We start from the raw sequence: 18,792 nt of genomic DNA, 5'->3' as shown, positions 1-18,792 counted from the left end.
CTCCTCTTGTATCTTTGATTCAATTACCATCGATGCCAATTCAAATCCGACCCCCAAACATACGCTTTTAGAAAGAGAAACATCGTGTAATTTTAGAATGCTGTGATGTGATCGATCATTCTCTATCATGTGAATAAAAAAAAGATTTATTCCATCATTTTTTTTCATTTTTGTCGTAATAATTTGGGTGCAATTGCAATTGTTGGAATCAATCTCGAGCCGCGATATGATTGATGTCGACGTGGCTAAGACCGAGAGATAAAGGTGGATTGACTTGGAGGCGAATGATTTGTTGCCGACATCATATTAAATATGAAATCTCCAACTCGACATATTTGAAGCATCACATGCCAGAGTATACCATTTTGTATGTTTTTGAGATCAGTATAAAGCAACAAATTTGGCACCTTTGTGGGTAGAGAATAGAGAATGTAAACTATGTCACGTATAGATAATTATTTAATGTGAAACATGTGAGGCTTCGTAGTTATAGTATGGGTACCTTTTTGTGTTTATTATTACTTGCATGTGATTGATGTGCATGTTTTTGTGTCCTTGTTACCAAATACAAGAGGCCATGGGCAATGTAGTTGTCTACCTAAGTTGAGTAGTTGAAACATTTTATTTCTTACCTTTGTTGGCTTATTTTTTAATAAAATTATTTTATTCTATTGTTCGAGAATCAAAAATTAACCTTAATCGATTTGCTGAAAAGTTTTAGGGATATCACACGTATGAAAAAGTATAAATAAAATATTTATTTAACATTCATCTTGATCTATTTAAATAAGATTTATTATTAATATAAATTTTATGAATAAATTAATTATTATTAAGGAAAAAAGTTGTTGACATCTTGGTCATGATCTAGATTCATATTCATAGGATTGTCCAGTATATTTTTGAAGTAAAAAATGTAAGCTCTCGAGGTGTCATTTATTAGAAGTATGAGATCAAAAGAGATTTCTCGATTCAATCATAATCCGAAGTATACGAATGTGAATGTGAATTATAAAAAAAATATTATTTTTATTATGTTGAAGATAAATCTTTATATTTGATCATAAAAAAAATATAATATTTTATAAAATATTTTACGAGAAGGGAGACTGTTAGTTTACATGTAACGGATATCACTTATAATCGTATACATGCGATTGAATTCTCTATCTATACAATAAAGCAGTCAAAATATCTTATGGATAGAAGGAATAATGTTCATGCCTGATGATTGGGATGACGTGGTAGAAAACGTCAATCATATGGATGTTCTTTGAGCACCAAAATTAAATTCCCTTCGAGAAGCTCTTTGAACATATTGACTTTAAATCCGAATGCTTCCACTGCACACCTCACATACACATCGGTTTCAAGGAAAGTCAAAAGAGTTAAGGCCACTAGATCTTAGAAAAGTATCAAAAACTCCACAACCCATAAAATAAATAGTAGCATGCATGATAAGATATGGCATAGCCACAAGCATATAAACTAATATATCAAAAGTAAACCACTAGACTCAACCCTCCTTGGCATCTTTTGTGGTCAATTCATTTCCACCCATGTATGATAGATAAAGATGGAGGCCTACGTTTAAGAAAGAAAAGAAATAAAAGATGGAGTGGCTTATACGTTGCTCCTCGACAATGCACACAAACCTCACATCGCAAACAAAGAACAAGGAAGGAAAGGAACACAAAGGAGTCTAAATGTCAAGTGTGTGACCTTTTCTCTCACACACTTTATTTTTTTATGTGAAATTCTCTTGGATCCATTTAATAAGTATCATGGACTAGATATTATTTATGTAAGTATTCCAAGTCATATTGAAATCTATATGGGTACCCGAATTAGTTTTTATATTTGCATCACTTTGGTATCACATCAATATTCATGTTGATCATTTGATCATTTATGATATCATGATTTTTTATGATCATAAACGTAATGACTCGTTCGACTAACTATCCAACAATTACATGTACTCTCTTATAAAAAATATATATATATATATATATTTATATATTATATCTTTCGATTCAACACTTAACTTGAGAACTAAAAGATTCTTATAAAAAATATTTATTTATTTTTTCCCAATATATACACCAGTTGAATCGTATCGGTTAAAACATATGTTAGATATGAGTTGTGTCCACCATACATACAAAGAAAAGTTATTTCAGTCATTATTTGATCATAGGGATTTCATGCACGGCTGACTAACTTTGAACCAGTTTGACCCTCGTTTAAGAAAGACCAACCCATTAAGCACAGGCGGTTCCAGTTGAAAAATCGGATCTCCTCGGCAAGGGAATCCGAGTTTGATCCGTTCGTAGCAGCCGTAGTCACGATGAGAGCAACGACTTATATAACGAAGAGTGCGGAGAAGAGACCAATTGTCGTGGCCGCAGGACGTGGAGACGGGGAATTCGACGACAGGTGGAGAGAGGCTCGTCACCGCGGAGTCCTTTGGCAAATGCACGGTAGCTTCGGCCGCTTTCGTATGCGAGCAGGCCATCCACGTGCTGTCGCTCGCCGCGGACTCCCCGTGGGTGCGTCTTAGCTGGCAACCAATAGGGGCCGAGCTTATCCCCTTCCTCGTTCGGCGACGGTCCCCCGACGCCGACCCTCATGTCTACCACGTGTTCCCACGCAACTGTTCTCGAACTCGACGAGAGAGAGAGAGAGAGAGAAAAGGTGAGATCACAAGAATTCCGCTTGTGATTTCCGTACATGGGGACAGAACGAGGTGGGCGACGCAGGAAGGCCAGCGGCGGTGTCTCGGGAACACACCCGACGTCTCGTAGCCGCACTGACGAAGCACTGGAATCACCGTCCATTTCCTTGATCGCATGATTTCCAGCCGACTGATTCGGATGCGGACGCAACGAATCCACCGTAAAGTGTCAGGTACGGTGTTCGTGTCCAGAGAACCGCCCCTCGTCATACTTACTGCGCAGTGCACATCATGTGACTTCTTTGGCGAATGACTTGTTTACCCTGTAGCCTGGGCCACTACGGAACGAAATCCGCTGGCAATATCCGGCGAAGCGGAAGGGCAAATAAGAGACACAGAGGTGCGTCCTCACACGTGTTCCAGGCGAGAAGAGAGACTGAGGAGAGATGAATGAATTGACAAGTCGCGGACGTGTCACACTTGCAGGCTGAGAAATACGACTCTTCAATTCTCGCCTCCGTTAAAAATAGACAACCGTATTCCTTTTCTTCTTTTTAACTAAAATATCTCTTCTATAAACGAACGGTCAAGGAAAAACTACTTTGGAGGAGAGACAAATCGACAAAAGTCTGTAAAGAACAGCCGAAACATAATTTATGAAGCAAATAGAAAATGAACCCAAAAGCTAAAGGTATAGTTTATGAGTCCATACGACCGTGGTAAAATTTTATTAAATTTTATTAAAATTTCATAAAATACGATGCAAAACACGCATAATATAATTTAAAAAAATAAAAATATGTTTGTCACATTAATTATTTAATTTTTCTTCATTTCTTCACACTGATATTTGACTCGGTTGGTTGGGCGTCACGACGCGTCGGTGACAGGCGCCATGAGGACGGGGCTGTCGGTTGGGGAGTCGCGATTAATTACGAATAATGAGTAACTAAACCAGTTAGGTTGGCACGCTTGTCAGGAGTTGGATTCCAGAAGATGTTTAAAGCGGATCGGCCGACGCGGTCGCTATAACGTGCTTCTCCTTCAATTCAATCAAAACAAATATTTTGTACACTCGTCAACGAACAAAGCCATCGCCTCCTGTTTTTATTTTAATGCTTACACGCCGTCAAAATCAGCAGATCTTAGACCAAGTGAAATGGATGGTTACATTATTATTATTATTATCATAAAGGAATATTGGATAAAGGTGGATGGAAGGAAGACCGGCTGTCGATCAACGCATGTGGTCGAACAGATTAGGTATCGATTTTTGGCAGTTAACGGGCAAAAAAAGAAAAAGGAAGAAAAAGGAGAGCCGTTAGAAGGTGCAGTTGGCGAGTTGACAGGCTGGATGGACGGGACCGCAGTAATGATCCAATCTCTGATTCCGAGGCTATTTTGTAGTCTTCTGCCACCAAACCAATCCCACCCTAATTTCTCCGACACTCGACCAATTACATTACGCACACCACATATTACATTGAATACATGGTTGGAAAAGTAACGCCTGCCCCCAAGTGCTCTCCAGCCTGGCCCCCGTCTCCTTTCAAACTTCAAAATCGTCGCTCCTCCCCTTGAAACATCTATGCAGTTAGTAGGGCACCCCCAGAGCGGATCGCAGCACATAATTCCAGCGAAAGCTGGTGCCAGTTGGGCCATTCTTAATTGCACGCACGGATGGGCCATGCCCTCCGTACGCACCCTGAGGTACTCACATGAGTACGGAGTGGGTGGGGCCCACGCGGGTCGGACGCCTGAGATCGTCGGACGCGATGCGGGTGGATCCTTGAGTCACCCAAGAGGTGCGCGTATCGTGTCTTTGTAGCGAGCGATAAACGAAACGGAACGTATTCAACGGTGAAACGGACGAGGTCAAATGACGCTATATGCTACGGAGGAGGGGGCGTTATTTAAATTACGGAGATGGGAAAAGGCGGAGCGGGCGAGACGGTTGCAGCGAGTGACCGACGCGTGTCCGTTTGCCAGCTGTATGCAAGCAACCGCTCGCGTGTAGAAAACGGGTGCGCCCATCGCCCCGCGCCCGGTCACTTCAGTCGGCTAATAGCCGGTTAACCCACCTCTTCCCTTGTGCCTGCGCTTACTATATAACCGACCCAAAGCACTAGCTCCGGCCACTACCTCCTCCATCTCAAGTGCACTAATAGGCTTCCCTCCTCCGCACGGTACCAAATACGCGATAGAAATCGTACCTTTTCTCGGTCGGTAGCTTGGGTCGGGTGGTGGTTGGTTCGATGGCGGCGACGGTGGTAGGGAGCAGGAGCAAGGACGTGGATCGGATCAAGGGGCCGTGGAGCCCGGAGGAAGACGAGGCGTTGCAGAAGCTGGTGCATCGCCACGGGCCGAGGAACTGGTCGCTGATAAGCAAGTCGATACCTGGGAGATCGGGGAAATCGTGCAGGCTCCGGTGGTGCAACCAGCTGTCGCCGCAGGTGGAGCACCGCCCCTTTACGCCGGAGGAGGACGAGACCATCATCCGCGCCCACCGTCGTTTCGGAAACAAGTGGGCCACCATCGCTCGCCTCCTCTCGGGTCGGACAGACAACGCCGTTAAGAACCACTGGAACTCCACCCTCAAGCGAAGGTACTGTGCCTCCTCTTCCGCCGGCGATGGCGGGTTCCGCCACCACCCCGACGACGACGTCGTGGCGGCGAGGCCGTTGAAAAGAACGAGCAGCGACGGTCCGGCTATTTCTTCGAGCGGCGCCGGGCTCTGCTTGAGCCCAGGAAGCCCCTCGGCATCCGAGCTCAGTGATTCCAGTCACCACAGCCTTCCCATGACATCACCGGTCTCCACCGCCTCGCACATCTATCGACCGGTGCCGAGAACCGGTGGCGTCGTTTTACCTACCCCATCCGCTCTGACCCCCCATCAGATGGAGCCCTCTGTCGTTCCGACAGTCGCCGCCCCAAAGAACACCGAAGATCCGGTGACCTCCCTTTCGCTCTCCCTCCCTGGCTCCGATACGATGGACATCCCGGATCACCACCACAGCACCGGTGACGACAACGGCAGGCATAAACAGCTTGACCTCGCGCCGTCCATGCCGATGACCCTGCAGGCGCGACCGCCGCCTGCAACGGCGAGGTGCGCGGACACCGCTGGTGCTGCTGTTTCCCCGGATAAACGGAAGCGGTCCTCGGCGGCGGAGGAGGAACCGCGACCGAACGCGCCGTTTCCCTTCAGCGCGGAGTTGCTGGCGGTGATGCAAGAGATGATCCGCAAAGAGGTGAGGAGCTACATGACGAGCTTGGAGCGGAGCGGTGCCGCGTGCACGGAGTCTCGGCCGCCATCGGAGAGCGTTCGGAATGCTGCGATCAAGCGGATCGGCGTCGCAAAGATGGAGTAGAATTATTAGCTTCAGATCGAAGGAAGTACAAGTGAAGAAAGTAAGGAAAAAGGGAAACGAGAGTTGAAGAGCGGTGGTTTCAGATCTAATAGAATTGTAGCTCTGCAAACCAATAATTCCCCCCCCTTTTTTTTTGTACAGGCGAAACATCCAGTTTGATGAAATGGGAGGAGAAAGTGATTTCTTTCACATTAGCTTATATGTTGGTCGGTTATTAATGGGTTGATTTGGGAGTAACGATAGCAAAATTGGGAAGTTAATTAAAGGCGTTTGAAGGAAGCCCCCAAAAAATGACCATATAATGCATTTGCTTTGCTGCAATCGTTCTTTCAAGTGAATCGTCTCTCGAGCAATGAAATCATATGAATCGTCCTATGAATGAATGAATCATTTTGTACTCTTCTCGGGACAAACAGTAAGTTGTTTCGAATGTGAGTTGAGCTTTTGGTAGTTCGTAACAGTGTGTGCTGTGGAAGAAAACCAGCAATAAATCCCCTGTTTCGGACTCTGTTAATGAGATGAAAGTCATAATCATCACGTTTACCATGTGATTGTCTCTCATTATCTCTAATCCGCAATCACTCGTAGGTTTCGTGAGACAATACGTTACTGCGACAGGTTGGTTTGTTACCAGCTTCATCATCATTCATCTTTCTTGTTCGAGCTATTCTAGATGGTCGCCGTCCATTCGTGAGCTTTGTGGGCTTGTATGAGTTGTTATGCTCTTCTTGCTTCTCAAGTTGGCCTTTAGGTGTGTGTGGCTCCTCTATCTATCCTCCCCGATTAAAGGACACGAACGGATGGTACGATTTTTCTTCATTTTTTTTTTCTCTTTTGCTAAAGAAAAGGTGTTTTATTCGTAGACTTCAGTTACTGTGGATTATGATTATCGAGGAAATTGGAGTTGCGAATGAGGGATTAAGTCCGACAAAAATCCATTCGATTTTTAAGTTAATAAAGAAATTGAAGGATTCGAAAAAATATATATTTTTAATACTCTAATTGTTCGAGGAAGTCTTACAAACTCACTTAGAGCCTTTTTCTATGGAGCTCCCCTAAGGCTGTAAAGGGTCTAATAAGAAAGAGATGCTGTGCTTCCTGTAAACCTACATACCCACTCATGATAGCGGAATTAGTATTAACATCATGCTGTAGAAAGTTAAGCAAACCTTTCATGTCCAGTTTCTGGATTTGAGGGTGAGTGAAGTGAAGTGATGCAGCAAGAAATTTACCTTGTACAAGACACAGTTTCATCGTCAAGCTCAGAAACTAATATCTCACATAACATCTAATTCTCTTCAGGCATGTGATACATTCACTTTCAGGTAAAGCTAGCAATCATCAGAAACGTAGAAATAGAACTTGTGCTATTGTACAGGTTCAGGTGGGTGGATGCTGAATTGGATCGCAAGCAGGGTCATGAGTGGACGAGGGTGACTAAACATGTTGAGAAATAGATTGCGAACGAGGAAGAACACACCTTCATGTGGTTTCTTTTCAGGTCTGGGAGTGTGTTAGATATGCAGCACATCATCACTCATCGGTAGGATTACTAGCAGCAGTGAAGCTCCGAGAAATTTGTGTTAATGTTAGGGTGCTAATGGTTCAGTTTGTCCACTATAAATTCAGCAACAAAAGATCACACTGTCTTTTTAGAACATGGCATGAAAGATGCATACCGGAGACATAGTTCTTGGTTGAAGTATGACCCAAAAATAAACATGGAGATCCAAAGAATGATCTTTTACTCTCTGATGTTCGCCCAGTAAAAGTGACAGGATAGATGCATTATGGGAGGAGATTAAGCTGACATCGATGCATTATGCAAAACATGTTCCATGTTGCATTTAAGTAATTTTATGCATGGAGGAGGAAGAAGGAAGCTAAATGGCGGTACAAGGTATGCTTTCCCGGAGTTCCTTGTTCAAGGATTAGCATCGACGGGGAAACCACACTGTGAATATAATTCAGCAAACATAGGACACATACTGTTCTCTGGTGAGATCCGACAAGGCTACTTGCACTACTGATACACAAGCAAAGACCTGATCTAAACCTTTTTGATGACTCGATGATGTGGGTGTCATCAATCGTAGGTTTCTTTGTTCGATCAGGAAAGAGATGATTTTTATCTTATAGAAAAGAAATATGGGTGAAGAACGGGCTTTATTGTTTAGTGTAGGAAGAATGAAAGAGATATTGGCGCGGCTCAATCTGAGACTGGTTTACTGATACAAGTAGAGCCAATCATCGGATTGAACCTCACCAATATCGCTTTCCTTTCATCCTTGGATCATCGGAACCTTACCTCATCCGCCATCTCGAACGTCACTTGGTATCAACATGCGATATCATGAGCTTATTAGCCTTTGTAGCGCTCTTCGTTCTGGTATATCACTATCACCATCTCCACCACAGCGATGACGGCATGCGTCTGCAGGGCCAAAACTGCTGTGCTTGGATTCTGCTGATCCTTGTGTCTTGGATTAGGGTTTCAATAGGAGAGGGAGAGAGGAGTGAGAGGCAATGCAGTGAGGGAGGGGGAGGGCATAAAATAGGGTGGCATCGGAAGTGGTATCGGGATTTCAAGAAAAGGGAAGGAGGACGGTGAGGGGAATTATGGAGGGTGTGGTATAACCAAAGCTCGTCTCAGCTTTAGAAGGTGTGTCATGCTTGGCTTGTTGTACTCCAAACCAAAAAAGAAGTGTACTGAGTTCAATAAATAAGCTCTACACCACCTCTTTTTCGCATGCTCACCTGCAATATTCCCCATACTGATAACACCAAACCACTCCTTTTTCTTACACTTCACCAGTACATTCTCCACTCTTGCAACAAGAAAAGTGAGAGAGAGAGAGAGAGAGAGAGAGAGGTGGTTTAGTTGAGGAAGAGGAGAGAAGAGTCTTTATTCACTTATTATAATGGCCTTTGGGCGCAGGAGTGCAGAATGTGTGCGTGCCTTGAAACAAGGTTCGGGAATACGTACATGGAGTTGCTCCCTCTCTCTCTCTCTCTATCTACTATTAAAACGCTTGCCACCACCACCACGGAGACACCGGCGTTAAAGTGGCTCTGCCATGACACCAACAAAGGGGACAACCCTTCTTTGGGCTGTTCACCCTCTCTCTCTCTCTCTCTCCATTACTCCCCCACCTTATCTTTTGTGAGCACCACTAGTGACGAATCACACCAGACAGTGAATGAATGACATCCCAACGTGCAATCACTGAGTTAAAAACACATGGCTTAGGCGATGCTTCTAATACCGTGTTGATTTATTAGTACCACTTGGTGTGTGCTACTGGGATCTAAGAATGATCATGTCGATTTACTATATTAAGTGCCAAAATGGTTGACCAAAAATGAAGCTGGTATATATTCTTTTCCCAGTTTGGACGCTCATCCTCTCTTGGCTGATACAGCTTCGCTTGCATGATTGTTCACTCGATCTCACGTAAACAATGTACCATGATAGATGAGGTGGTGTTGTATATTTGAGCTTCTTGACCTCATGATATGAGTAGCTCCTTGACCTCATGATCTGAATAGCTCAGTCGGCCTGCCACCACATTCCCACGCCTTGATCTTGGACTTCTATTTGTACTCTCTCTCTCTCTCTCTCTCTCTCTCTCTCTCTCTCTCTCTCTCTCTCTCTCTGAGAAGGACTTGGGGAAGCGAACATGGTTTCGTTCAGTAAAGGTGGTGGATAAAGAGGCGTCCATGTTTTGCTCTGACGAACAAGCTTTTGTCTCTGCAGACGTTGATCGCTTTCTCGGATTTCCTGGGCCTCATGCATGCAAATAAATGTAGGTAAGCGAGGGCCGAAAGCATGCATGCGTGCTGTCCCCGTCTATGACAATGATCTTGAGATGGCCTTCAGTTTTATCATATAACATCATCTGCCATATCACCACTTGAGTATAAGATGAAGCCTAATCGAGTAAGAACCAATACATTTTACTTAGTTTCTTTGTTAGAGGTTGCATTTGCGTTGCCATGCAAAAGGTACTCCAGAAATCTCTAAAGATATGCTCCTTGGATTTCATTCATATAGATGCAGTGTAAACATGACTGTTCCTACTGTGGTAACCCATAGACATGGAGCAGCATTAGCACCTCAAAGAGCCTAGTTGTTATCCTTATAGGTGAGCACTTCATGACATGTTGTCTTCGAGTAGTTGGAAGGCACACTGGTGGAGAAGATGAGTACTCGTGTTAGGGAAAAGGTGGGTCTGTTCCTTGCTCCTTTATCCCTTCTCCCGCAGTGCCTCTCCCATAACAAAAGCTGATCGACCACCTTGGCGTGAAAGGAGGCTTATAAAGTTCCAGAATGTCCCATGTTTCGATCATGCATGGCAATTCGGCCAAGGGCTTTGTCTGCTTGTGAAGACAGAGAGGGACAGCTCCATTTAGCGAGGGGATTGCTGTGAAGCTAAGGTGGACTTCTCCGTGCTGTTAAAAGCATTCGACTCTTGGTTTGAGGTGGTGTTGCCAAAAGGCACCAACTTGGTCAACATCGCTCCAGATCTCATCTCGGATTTTGTGCTGAAGAAGGTCCGAAGCTTGCTTTAGACGACCTTATGAATGACAGTGGATCTCATACCTTTCGATCGCATAGAGATGTTGGTGAATCAGCAAAAGTGAAACTAGAATTGCCAGTCAACCTCCACAGCTGATGTAATATTAATCTCCAGATTGGTGAGTATGTGGCACTTAGCTCTGGACGATTAGGTCCATCCCAGCAACCAAGATGCTTCTCGAAAGTAAACCCTTGTTTTGGCATTTCTCCAAACACTTCGTAGACAAGGAACCCATGTAATTGTGCCTAGTGCAGGAAAGAGCGAAGCTTTGCATCCACTCACGGCGAGCTCCACCACCTTCGTATCCCCCGACGCCAAATGAAGCCCACCTTCCAAGACGAAGAAAGAGAGAGCAGCGACGAGGAGAGCCTCAGAGAAGCGAAGTTGATGGTGGGACGATACCTGCAGAGACGGCCGAGGCCGCAGGGAGTAGTTTACGGCGACAGGTGATTCGTGTACGAGATGATGTGGCGCCCTAAGACAGGCGGAACGAGATGGACCCCGCCTTGTCGACAATCTGACTTGCTCAACGTTCCACCTACAGTGGATCCCACGAGATGGCCCATCAAAATCTTGAAATGGGCCTCTAAGAGCCCACTATGCGTAGACCAGCTCATATATCATTCATTTATGTCGCAAAATTACATATGTGGGATGTTAATTACTACTTAGAAAAGAAATAAAAAAATATATTACAAACCATATTTTGGATGAATTTTTATGTTGATTATAAATCCAATAACCATCAATTCCAAACCCCAACTCTCTTATTATGTATTGGTTTTTTAGTCAACTCTCTTCATTAATTTATTATTTTAATCCATAATGGACTACTTTGACATGGATTAATTTCAACCATAATTATAAATCCCAAACTGGGCGTTCAGTAGGTCTCAATTCACTAAGACAATAAAATACTGATTAGTTGTTGTCAAAGGTATTTGAATTTTTCTACATGACATTTAAGTCTCTTTCAGTAAAAAGAAAAGAAAAATATGTTATATTATTGGTTACTTTATCATCCCCTTCAATGAGAACACTCTCGTCTTGTCCCTATCGCCCTCTTTTGATATTGCCACTTACTTAATTTCTATCAAATTTATATATTTATTTTTAAAAAACATACTAATATTGTGTATAGAATTGTTGACCCATCTATTCGACCAATACCTTAGATCGGATCAATGTTCGAAACCATTCTAATAATTATAATTATCATCCCTCAATATATTATATATATGTTTATATTTACATTGGAGATCACAGTTTGCCATCTAGTTGACCATGGACACTATCTGGTAGAGGAGCAAGGGCAGGTTGTCCACTCGGAGCACACAAGGACACCAACACATCATGAAGAAATCCAAAGTCAACGGATGCCATTGTCAAAGCCTCCAAATTCGACCTCTTTGCAATGGGACACCAGCTGGTCAACCAACAGTCATTCAACACCCATGTGGTCTGGCTTACGTTTGACTTGTTGCAATGCTTACGTTTGAGACAGTTCTTACTGGTCTGGGCCGGACTAGAAGTGCTGCTCCCTAGGGAGAACCATACCCTATGGTCAACGTGGAGGAGATCGGTGCACAAGAAGTACGTTAGAGGCTACAATGTGAAAAGAGAAATCACGTCAAATCATAAGATAAATTCGATGGATTTGGGCCTAAAATTATAATCAATAGCCATATGATTTGTTGTTCAATTCGGACCGATTTAAAAGCATCATATAAAGAAGAATTTGGTTCATTAATATAACTAAAACGGCACCTAATTTGCCACATTGGTTGTGTCACGGAGATCCCTTTCGTCGCAGTTCCCCCGTCGATGATCGTGCAACGTGGGATCGTTATATTGGTTTGATCGGCGGGTCCCACTCCCACCAGCCTTTTATTTATTTCTTTTCTTGGGATTGGCGCCTTTGCCGCCATCTGATCGTAACGAACTAAACGTTGACAACTGTAGACGTTGAGATTTCCATGCAAGCGGTAATGGTTTGTTCCCGTCCCTAACGCGACACGTCGGCACGTTCACGAGCAGCGAGGTTCCAGCTCATGTTTTACGCACAGCTAATATCCCGAACCACACGAGTCCCCTGATCTCATCCGTCCATTCGACGCGATCCGCGATGTCGTTCGTCGATCGCGGCCTCTAACTGAACGACTCGCATGCTTCGTCGTCAGGTGTTACCTCCGTCGCGGGGACCACCTCGTTATCCGCGGTGCCCATCGACGTGGCAGTCTTAGGTGCTCCGTCGATAAGGGAGTGCGCCACGTGCTGACGTGATCCCGTGGTTCCACCGAAAGTGGACCCGGCGGGGTTACTCCATCAAGCGCGGGAGTAGCCGTCCGCTCATCCCTCGACGGTGCTTGATCCACTGGTCCCTTTACGTACACCACGGATCTTATACAAGCACACGCTACGTGTTGCGGTTGCAAGGGAGTTCAACTTGCTCGTCTTTCTTTGCGGGGCCCAGCGCTACGTCGGATCACATTGGCATGGTGATTCAATGGGTGTAGTCTTGTGGTTGTACTAGTTTCCACGACGCATGGGGTTGTGACAACGAAGTCCACGAAACGGACGGTCCTGATCTCCAAACCCCAATTTACACACTTCGGTGGGAGTAGCGCTCCCTCGTTCTCTCCTCCGCCCTATAAGAGGACGGCAACTCCACAACAACAACAACAACAACAACGGGCGCACAAGGAGTGTTCTTGTGTGACTCATACTCGCATTCTCCTGCGATGTCGGGGCAAAGGGTTGCGCACCAATTAAGCAATGGAATGGTTGTCTCTGGGCTGCCAATGTCGCCCAAGGAGCGGTCGCCGTCGTTCGGTTCTCGGGCGGTACCCTACACCGGCGGCGACGTAAGGAAGTCCGGCGAGCTCGGTAGGATGTTCGACATCCCCGTCGGGGAAACCGCCACCGCCTCCACGGCTTCTCCCAGGCCCCGATCCGGCCCCCACTCCGGGCCGCTCCCCCGGTCGTCCCCCTCCTCGAGGAGGACCTCCGCCCCTCCCTCCCCCATCCCGGCCACGGGGCTTATCACATCCGGCCCGGCCCGCTACTCCAGCAGGCAGCAGACGCCGGCGACGTCCCCCGCGCCCGCGAGGAGGAGGAAGGAGTACGGGGCGGCAGTGACGGTGGTGGACGGGGAGGGGTTCGTCTTTGGGGTGTCGAGAGCGTGGAGGTGGGTGCTGGTTGCGATGTTTGTAGTGGGAGTGGCGACCGGGGCGTTCGTGTGGGCGGCGGTGGGACGGCCGGAAATACTGGTGGGTGTAGCGGCGGCGGCGGCGGCGGTGGTGGCGCTGGCGGTGTGGAGCTGCGTGATGGGGAGGATGGAAGTGGAGAGGTTCTTGAGGTGTCATCCCAACTCCTCCATCGACCCAAGAAATCTCCCAATTGGAAAGTTAGTTAAGATAACAGGGGTAGGTTTCCCTTCTTTTAATTCTTTGCTTCTTTTGTTTTACTCGTGTTAGTTTCTCCTGCATTCTATATTTTGTCTTCATTTTAGGTACTCCTCAGAATTATTATGTTTTAAATTGCGTATGTGATTGATGATAAACATACTCAAAACATATGGATTTCATTATCAAATGTTAGGGTTGGCAAGCATTTTTAGAGTCTAATAGGATACTTACTTAGAGAACAAGGTTACTTGGGATAAGATAATTCAAGTATGGAAAGAATTTAATAGTTCTACAAATACTTGTTTATATCAGGTTTTTGGCGTGGGGAGATACGGAAGAAAAATATTCTTAGGATTTTTCTAGAGGCTTGGAGAGAAGTTCTTCATCTTTATATAGAAGGGTTATAAGGAATTCCGAAATTGGGTTGGATTTCTTTTGTTTTGATTTTGAGGTGTTCTCCACCCTCAACATCGAAAAGAAGCTTTCCATGAATAAATGAGACATAGAGTCTTTGATTAGATCAAGCCTAGCTTGTTCACCGAGGGTCCTTTTTTCCTTTTGTGGAAGAACAATCATTTCGATGGCAAAGGCCACTGGATAATCCTGGATCCTAGACCAAAGATAAGCATATTCAAACCCACAGCCAACAGAGAGCATTTTTTATGACAACTGGGGAAAATGTGCAGATTGCAAATGATGGAAATTGGATTTCTGACCTTGCACTAGGGGAGAAACTCAAGTGGTAATTAGTTTACAGTGTCGTAGAATGCATCCGTGCCTACCGGAATGATGTTGTTACTCAAGATGATTATATGTTTCGAAAACCAGCATCATGAGAAAAGAAAACATCTAGAGCCATGTAACTGAAGGTTGAAGAATGGTATACAATCTTCTCGGGAATTGAAATTATGCCTTTACATTGATGTAGAATTTTAGCTTTTGATTGGCATAATCTATTTAAGGAAGCTTAACCCAAATGTGACGAGAAAGAAAATCCTTTTATCATTTAAATGACTTTCGGATCACTGGGCCTGCTTTGTTTTGTTGATGTCATGATTTACATAGCAGTCCGAGTGATAGATAGGCATTCATAATGAGTTTTTAGTAAAAGCAAATTATGTAGCACTCTAGCAATGGTTAAATGAAGACTTCTGTTGGTTGTTATTTGATGCATTTTATCACCGGTGCAGCATGTCACATGTGGAAGTATTCCTCTCGAAGCATCTTACCAAAAGATTTCTAGGTGCATTTATATTTCCACTGATATATATGAGTACAGAGGATGGAGTGGACTCCCTGCCAAGCCAAATCTTATGCACTTCTCATGGGGATTGAGGAACTCAGAGGTTCGATCTTCATGTCTCACTAACTTGAATAGAAGTCATTTATATCAGCTCAAGTTTGGGTGAAATCATCTGTAGGGCCATTTTAGTATTTTTCATTTATTCCTTAAATAATTTTGTGTGTCATGAAAACGATCTTCTGTATGCCGAACAACTGAAGTATGTTTTTCATGTTACATAAAAAAACATTCAAATCAAGCACAACACCACTGGGACCGATATGTTAACGAGGGCTGGTATTGTGCTATCAGTCACCCTCTCCAAATGTCATCTCTTATTTCCATGTGGAATTGTACCTAAAGGTATCAGAATAACATGTTTAAATAATTGATTTTTTTAAAAAAAAAAAATTTGATGCAGATGTTGCAAAACCAACTACTTTCGAGTAGTTTACTTGACCTAATTGTTGACTTTTCATGCACAGAACTATGGAGAAAATCATGAAAATGAATTTTTGCAGCTAAAATCTCTCCAAATAGTCCTGTCATTGCTTATGATGATATTCCTTGTGTGCTCATACACTTGTGATGCTAAATACACTTCTTTTCTCTTTTCTTTTTGCTTATTCTGACAGAGGCATATAGCAGACTTTTACATATCAGACTCAGCTACTGGGATGAGGTTTCTTGTGAGAGCAGGAAATGGAGCTAAGGTTACTACTTTCGTTAAACCAACAACTATTTTGGATATGAATAAAGAGAAGAAACAATTGTCTCCTGATTTTCTGAGTTGGCTGATGGAGCATAATCTTTCGAGTGATGACCGCATAATGCGCCTTAAAGAGGGGTAAGACACAAACCTATGCATGAATGACTAATATGTAATAAGATGATTTGGAATCAAGTGTCCACACAGTAAGTTTGTCCTTGTATTCTTCATCATAACTCCTTAAATAGTAATTGGTACCTGCAAATTCTTATGACCTTCACGCAACTCAATAACTGGCTTTCTCGGCTACAGGTCTTGTGAAACTGCTGAGTCATTCTTTTCTGAGTCACGAGAAGACCAACATAATAGAATGAACAATTATTGTCTTTGTTTACAAATCAGAATATATATATCTGCACTTTCTGGGTTTTTATGCTTTCGCCCTTTTTTGGCTAGTAGATGCGTGGTATCTGTACAAGCGTCTGATATCGAGTTTAATTGTCTTGTTCATGTTGCAATAGGTATATCAAAGAGGGCCATACTGCAAGTGTTATGGGCATCCTCAAGAAACACGAAAACCTTATAATGATCGATCCACCCCCAGATATGGTCTCAACAGGATGCCGGTGGACAAAGTGTTTCTTGCCTTTGTTTGTGGAAGGCCTTATCCTAATAGGAGACGAAAGACCTGATGAGGTGGTTTATCAAGTGTAAATAGCCTCCGGTTTCTTCATATTTCCTGGGTTCTGCCAATATAGAACTACAGGACTCCGAACCATTGCTTGGTGTTGATAACTTAATGTGGTACAAGAGAAGAGTGAATGGCGATGATGCGTCTCTTTTCTTGATTGGAACTTCAACCTTCAACTGTGTTATTGTTGTTGTTGTTTTTTTTTTTATTTTTCTCGTACATAGAAGATGCAGATCAACTAAAAGAAATGTGTCCAAGAAGTGTGAATATCGTGCATTTTGTATATTTGGAATGACTAACGTAGATATTGTCTCGGAGATTAAACTTGCACATATGTTCCTGCTCTTCATATCTAACTCGGTGCCGTTGAGGTGAAACCAAGTTTTGCAGTGCAAAGTCTTCAACCCAAATTGTTCGTGCCGTTGAAGACAATGAAACACGAGATGAGATCAAGGGGTTACAGATGGGCCGAGCTACTTATCAAGCATTGTGATATATATTGTGATATATAGAAACGATGACACGGGAAAGACTCCTAGCATCTGATCATTGTATGGCTGACATCTCACAGTCGTGATTGATCGATACTTTATAGTTATCTGATCGATACATTATTGTCACTTGGATGATTAGGCAACTGAATCAGCCCCGTGGAGTTAGTTATGTAAAAAGTTGACTCAAACTAATTATTACCCTTATGTTTTTCAAGTTCCATACCATATAATTGCATATATGGTTCGAGTAAGCGTTTAACCATTATAGATATTTAACACGACCTTAAATACCAATGTCACTATACAAAGGTCTTTCAGGTACATCTTTTGAGACCAAAATTTCCTAATTTTTCAAACCTTTTACATTTGGAGGGGTCTTATTTAGTACATCTCCCATATAATTTTTTACATGATCCTTTGTCGAACCTATTCAATCTTAGAGTTTAATGAAATCAATTAAGTTTATATGAGACTAATATGCTTTTGAGATAAGTAACACAGGAAATACTACAATCATGGACTCGGACCACCAAAAGGTCAATTGTTGAATAAGAGAGTCAAACATTATATAAAAAAATTATTATATTAAAAATTAGACGTCGAGCAAGAGGAATGGTCGATGTGCTAAAAATCAGATTTCATGCTAAAGATTCACACATCATGCTAGAAGGATCATATATTACGTTGAAAGATTAGATGTCGTGGGAAAATCGATATATCAGTCGAATGTGCGATGTATCGAGAGAAAGGGCGATGTGTTAGGAGTTCGGACGAAATGTCAGAAGATCGGATGACATGTCGAAAGAACGTACAATGCGCCGAAAGCTTTGTACATGTGCTGAATGTGTGGTTGATTTGTCAAGATCTTAATTGAGGTTATTTTGGGTCAATTTAAGCCAGTATCGGGTCGAAATAAAGTCTATTTGTAAGAAAATAATTGGGATTGAAGTTGAGCCGAATTGGTCTTGTTAGAAGGACAAAACAATAGCCTAAAATAGGCTTGTGTAATAGTACCGCCAGGCTCAAGCGGTAGTACTGCTTGAGTTAATCGATAATCATAGTTTGTGCTTTATCAATCTTTCCAATGGTGGTATCATCTATTGTGGTAGTAATACTATCCAGAATTCAAATTTTGTGGCAGTAATATCATCAGAATTCAGATTTGCGATGTCAAAAGTTACAGTAGTAGTACCACCCAGTGTCGATGGTAATACCATCTGTATCCTAAAATTTTAAAGGATTTGAATTTTTGACTATATTCTTAAAGCTTTTTGGGGCCTATAAATACCCCACTTAAGCTTGGTTAATGGGATATTTATTCTTGAGCTAGTGAAGTATTGTAAGCTCTTATTTTGAGCATAGTTTGAATCTTCTTCTCCTCCTTGCTTGATTATAATTCTAAGTTATAAGAAATAAGAGATATTATATAAAAAGAGTGTGAATGCTATCTCCTAAGCTTAAAAATTGAGAGAGTTACAACAAGGGTCGTTGATCTTCACCTATTGAAAAGAAGATCGAGATAGTGAAAACTGATAGCCTCGAGGAAAGAGAAATCAAGTCAAGAAGACCAAACCATCATAA

At 43.1% G+C, this 18,792-nt stretch overlaps 2 protein-coding genes across 2 annotated transcripts; both read left to right on the top strand.

The window, feature by feature from the left end:
* The first annotated feature begins 4,768 nt into the window (after positions 1-4,768).
* On the top strand, positions 4,769-6,237 carry LOC135610774 (transcription factor MYB44-like). The gene has a single exon (XM_065105685.1). It carries the CDS (start codon positions 4,933-4,935, stop codon positions 6,046-6,048), a length of 1,116 nt encoding a protein of 371 aa, XP_064961757.1. The 5' UTR covers positions 4,769-4,932; the 3' UTR covers positions 6,049-6,237.
* A 7,090-nt stretch (positions 6,238-13,327) lies between these two features.
* Positions 13,328-17,029, top strand: LOC135610773 (uncharacterized membrane protein At1g16860-like). Its single transcript, XM_065105684.1, has 4 exons — positions 13,328-14,053; positions 15,226-15,381; positions 15,953-16,164; positions 16,548-17,029. The coding sequence occupies exons 1-4, from the start codon at positions 13,370-13,372 to the stop codon at positions 16,738-16,740; spliced, it is 1,245 nt and encodes a 414-aa protein (XP_064961756.1). The 5' UTR covers positions 13,328-13,369; the 3' UTR covers positions 16,741-17,029.
* The last annotated feature ends 1,763 nt before the right edge of the window (positions 17,030-18,792 follow it).

The sequence above is a fragment of the Musa acuminata genome, chromosome BXJ2-4 (assembly GCF_036884655.1).
Source record: "Musa acuminata AAA Group cultivar baxijiao chromosome BXJ2-4, Cavendish_Baxijiao_AAA, whole genome shotgun sequence".
NCBI classification, from domain to species: domain Eukaryota; kingdom Viridiplantae; phylum Streptophyta; class Magnoliopsida; order Zingiberales; family Musaceae; genus Musa; species Musa acuminata.
Note: the sequence above shows the minus strand (reverse complement) of the source record. Positions and strands in the feature narration are given on the sequence as shown.

Bases quoted from the DNA above. Each gene is read 5' to 3' on its own strand.
- LOC135610774 (XM_065105685.1), top strand. From the start codon at position 4,933: ATGGCGGCGACGGTGGTAGGGAGCAGGAGCAAGGACGTGGATCGGATC.
- LOC135610773 (XM_065105684.1), top strand. From the start codon at position 13,370: ATGTCGGGGCAAAGGGTTGCGCACCAATTAAGCAATGGAATGGTTGTC. The intron at 15,382-15,952 runs GTTCGATCTTCA...TTATTCTGACAG, and splicing joins GGGGATTGAGGAACTCAGAG to AGGCATATAGCAGACTTTTA. The intron at 16,165-16,547 runs GTAAGACACAAA...ATGTTGCAATAG, and splicing joins ATAATGCGCCTTAAAGAGGG to GTATATCAAAGAGGGCCATA.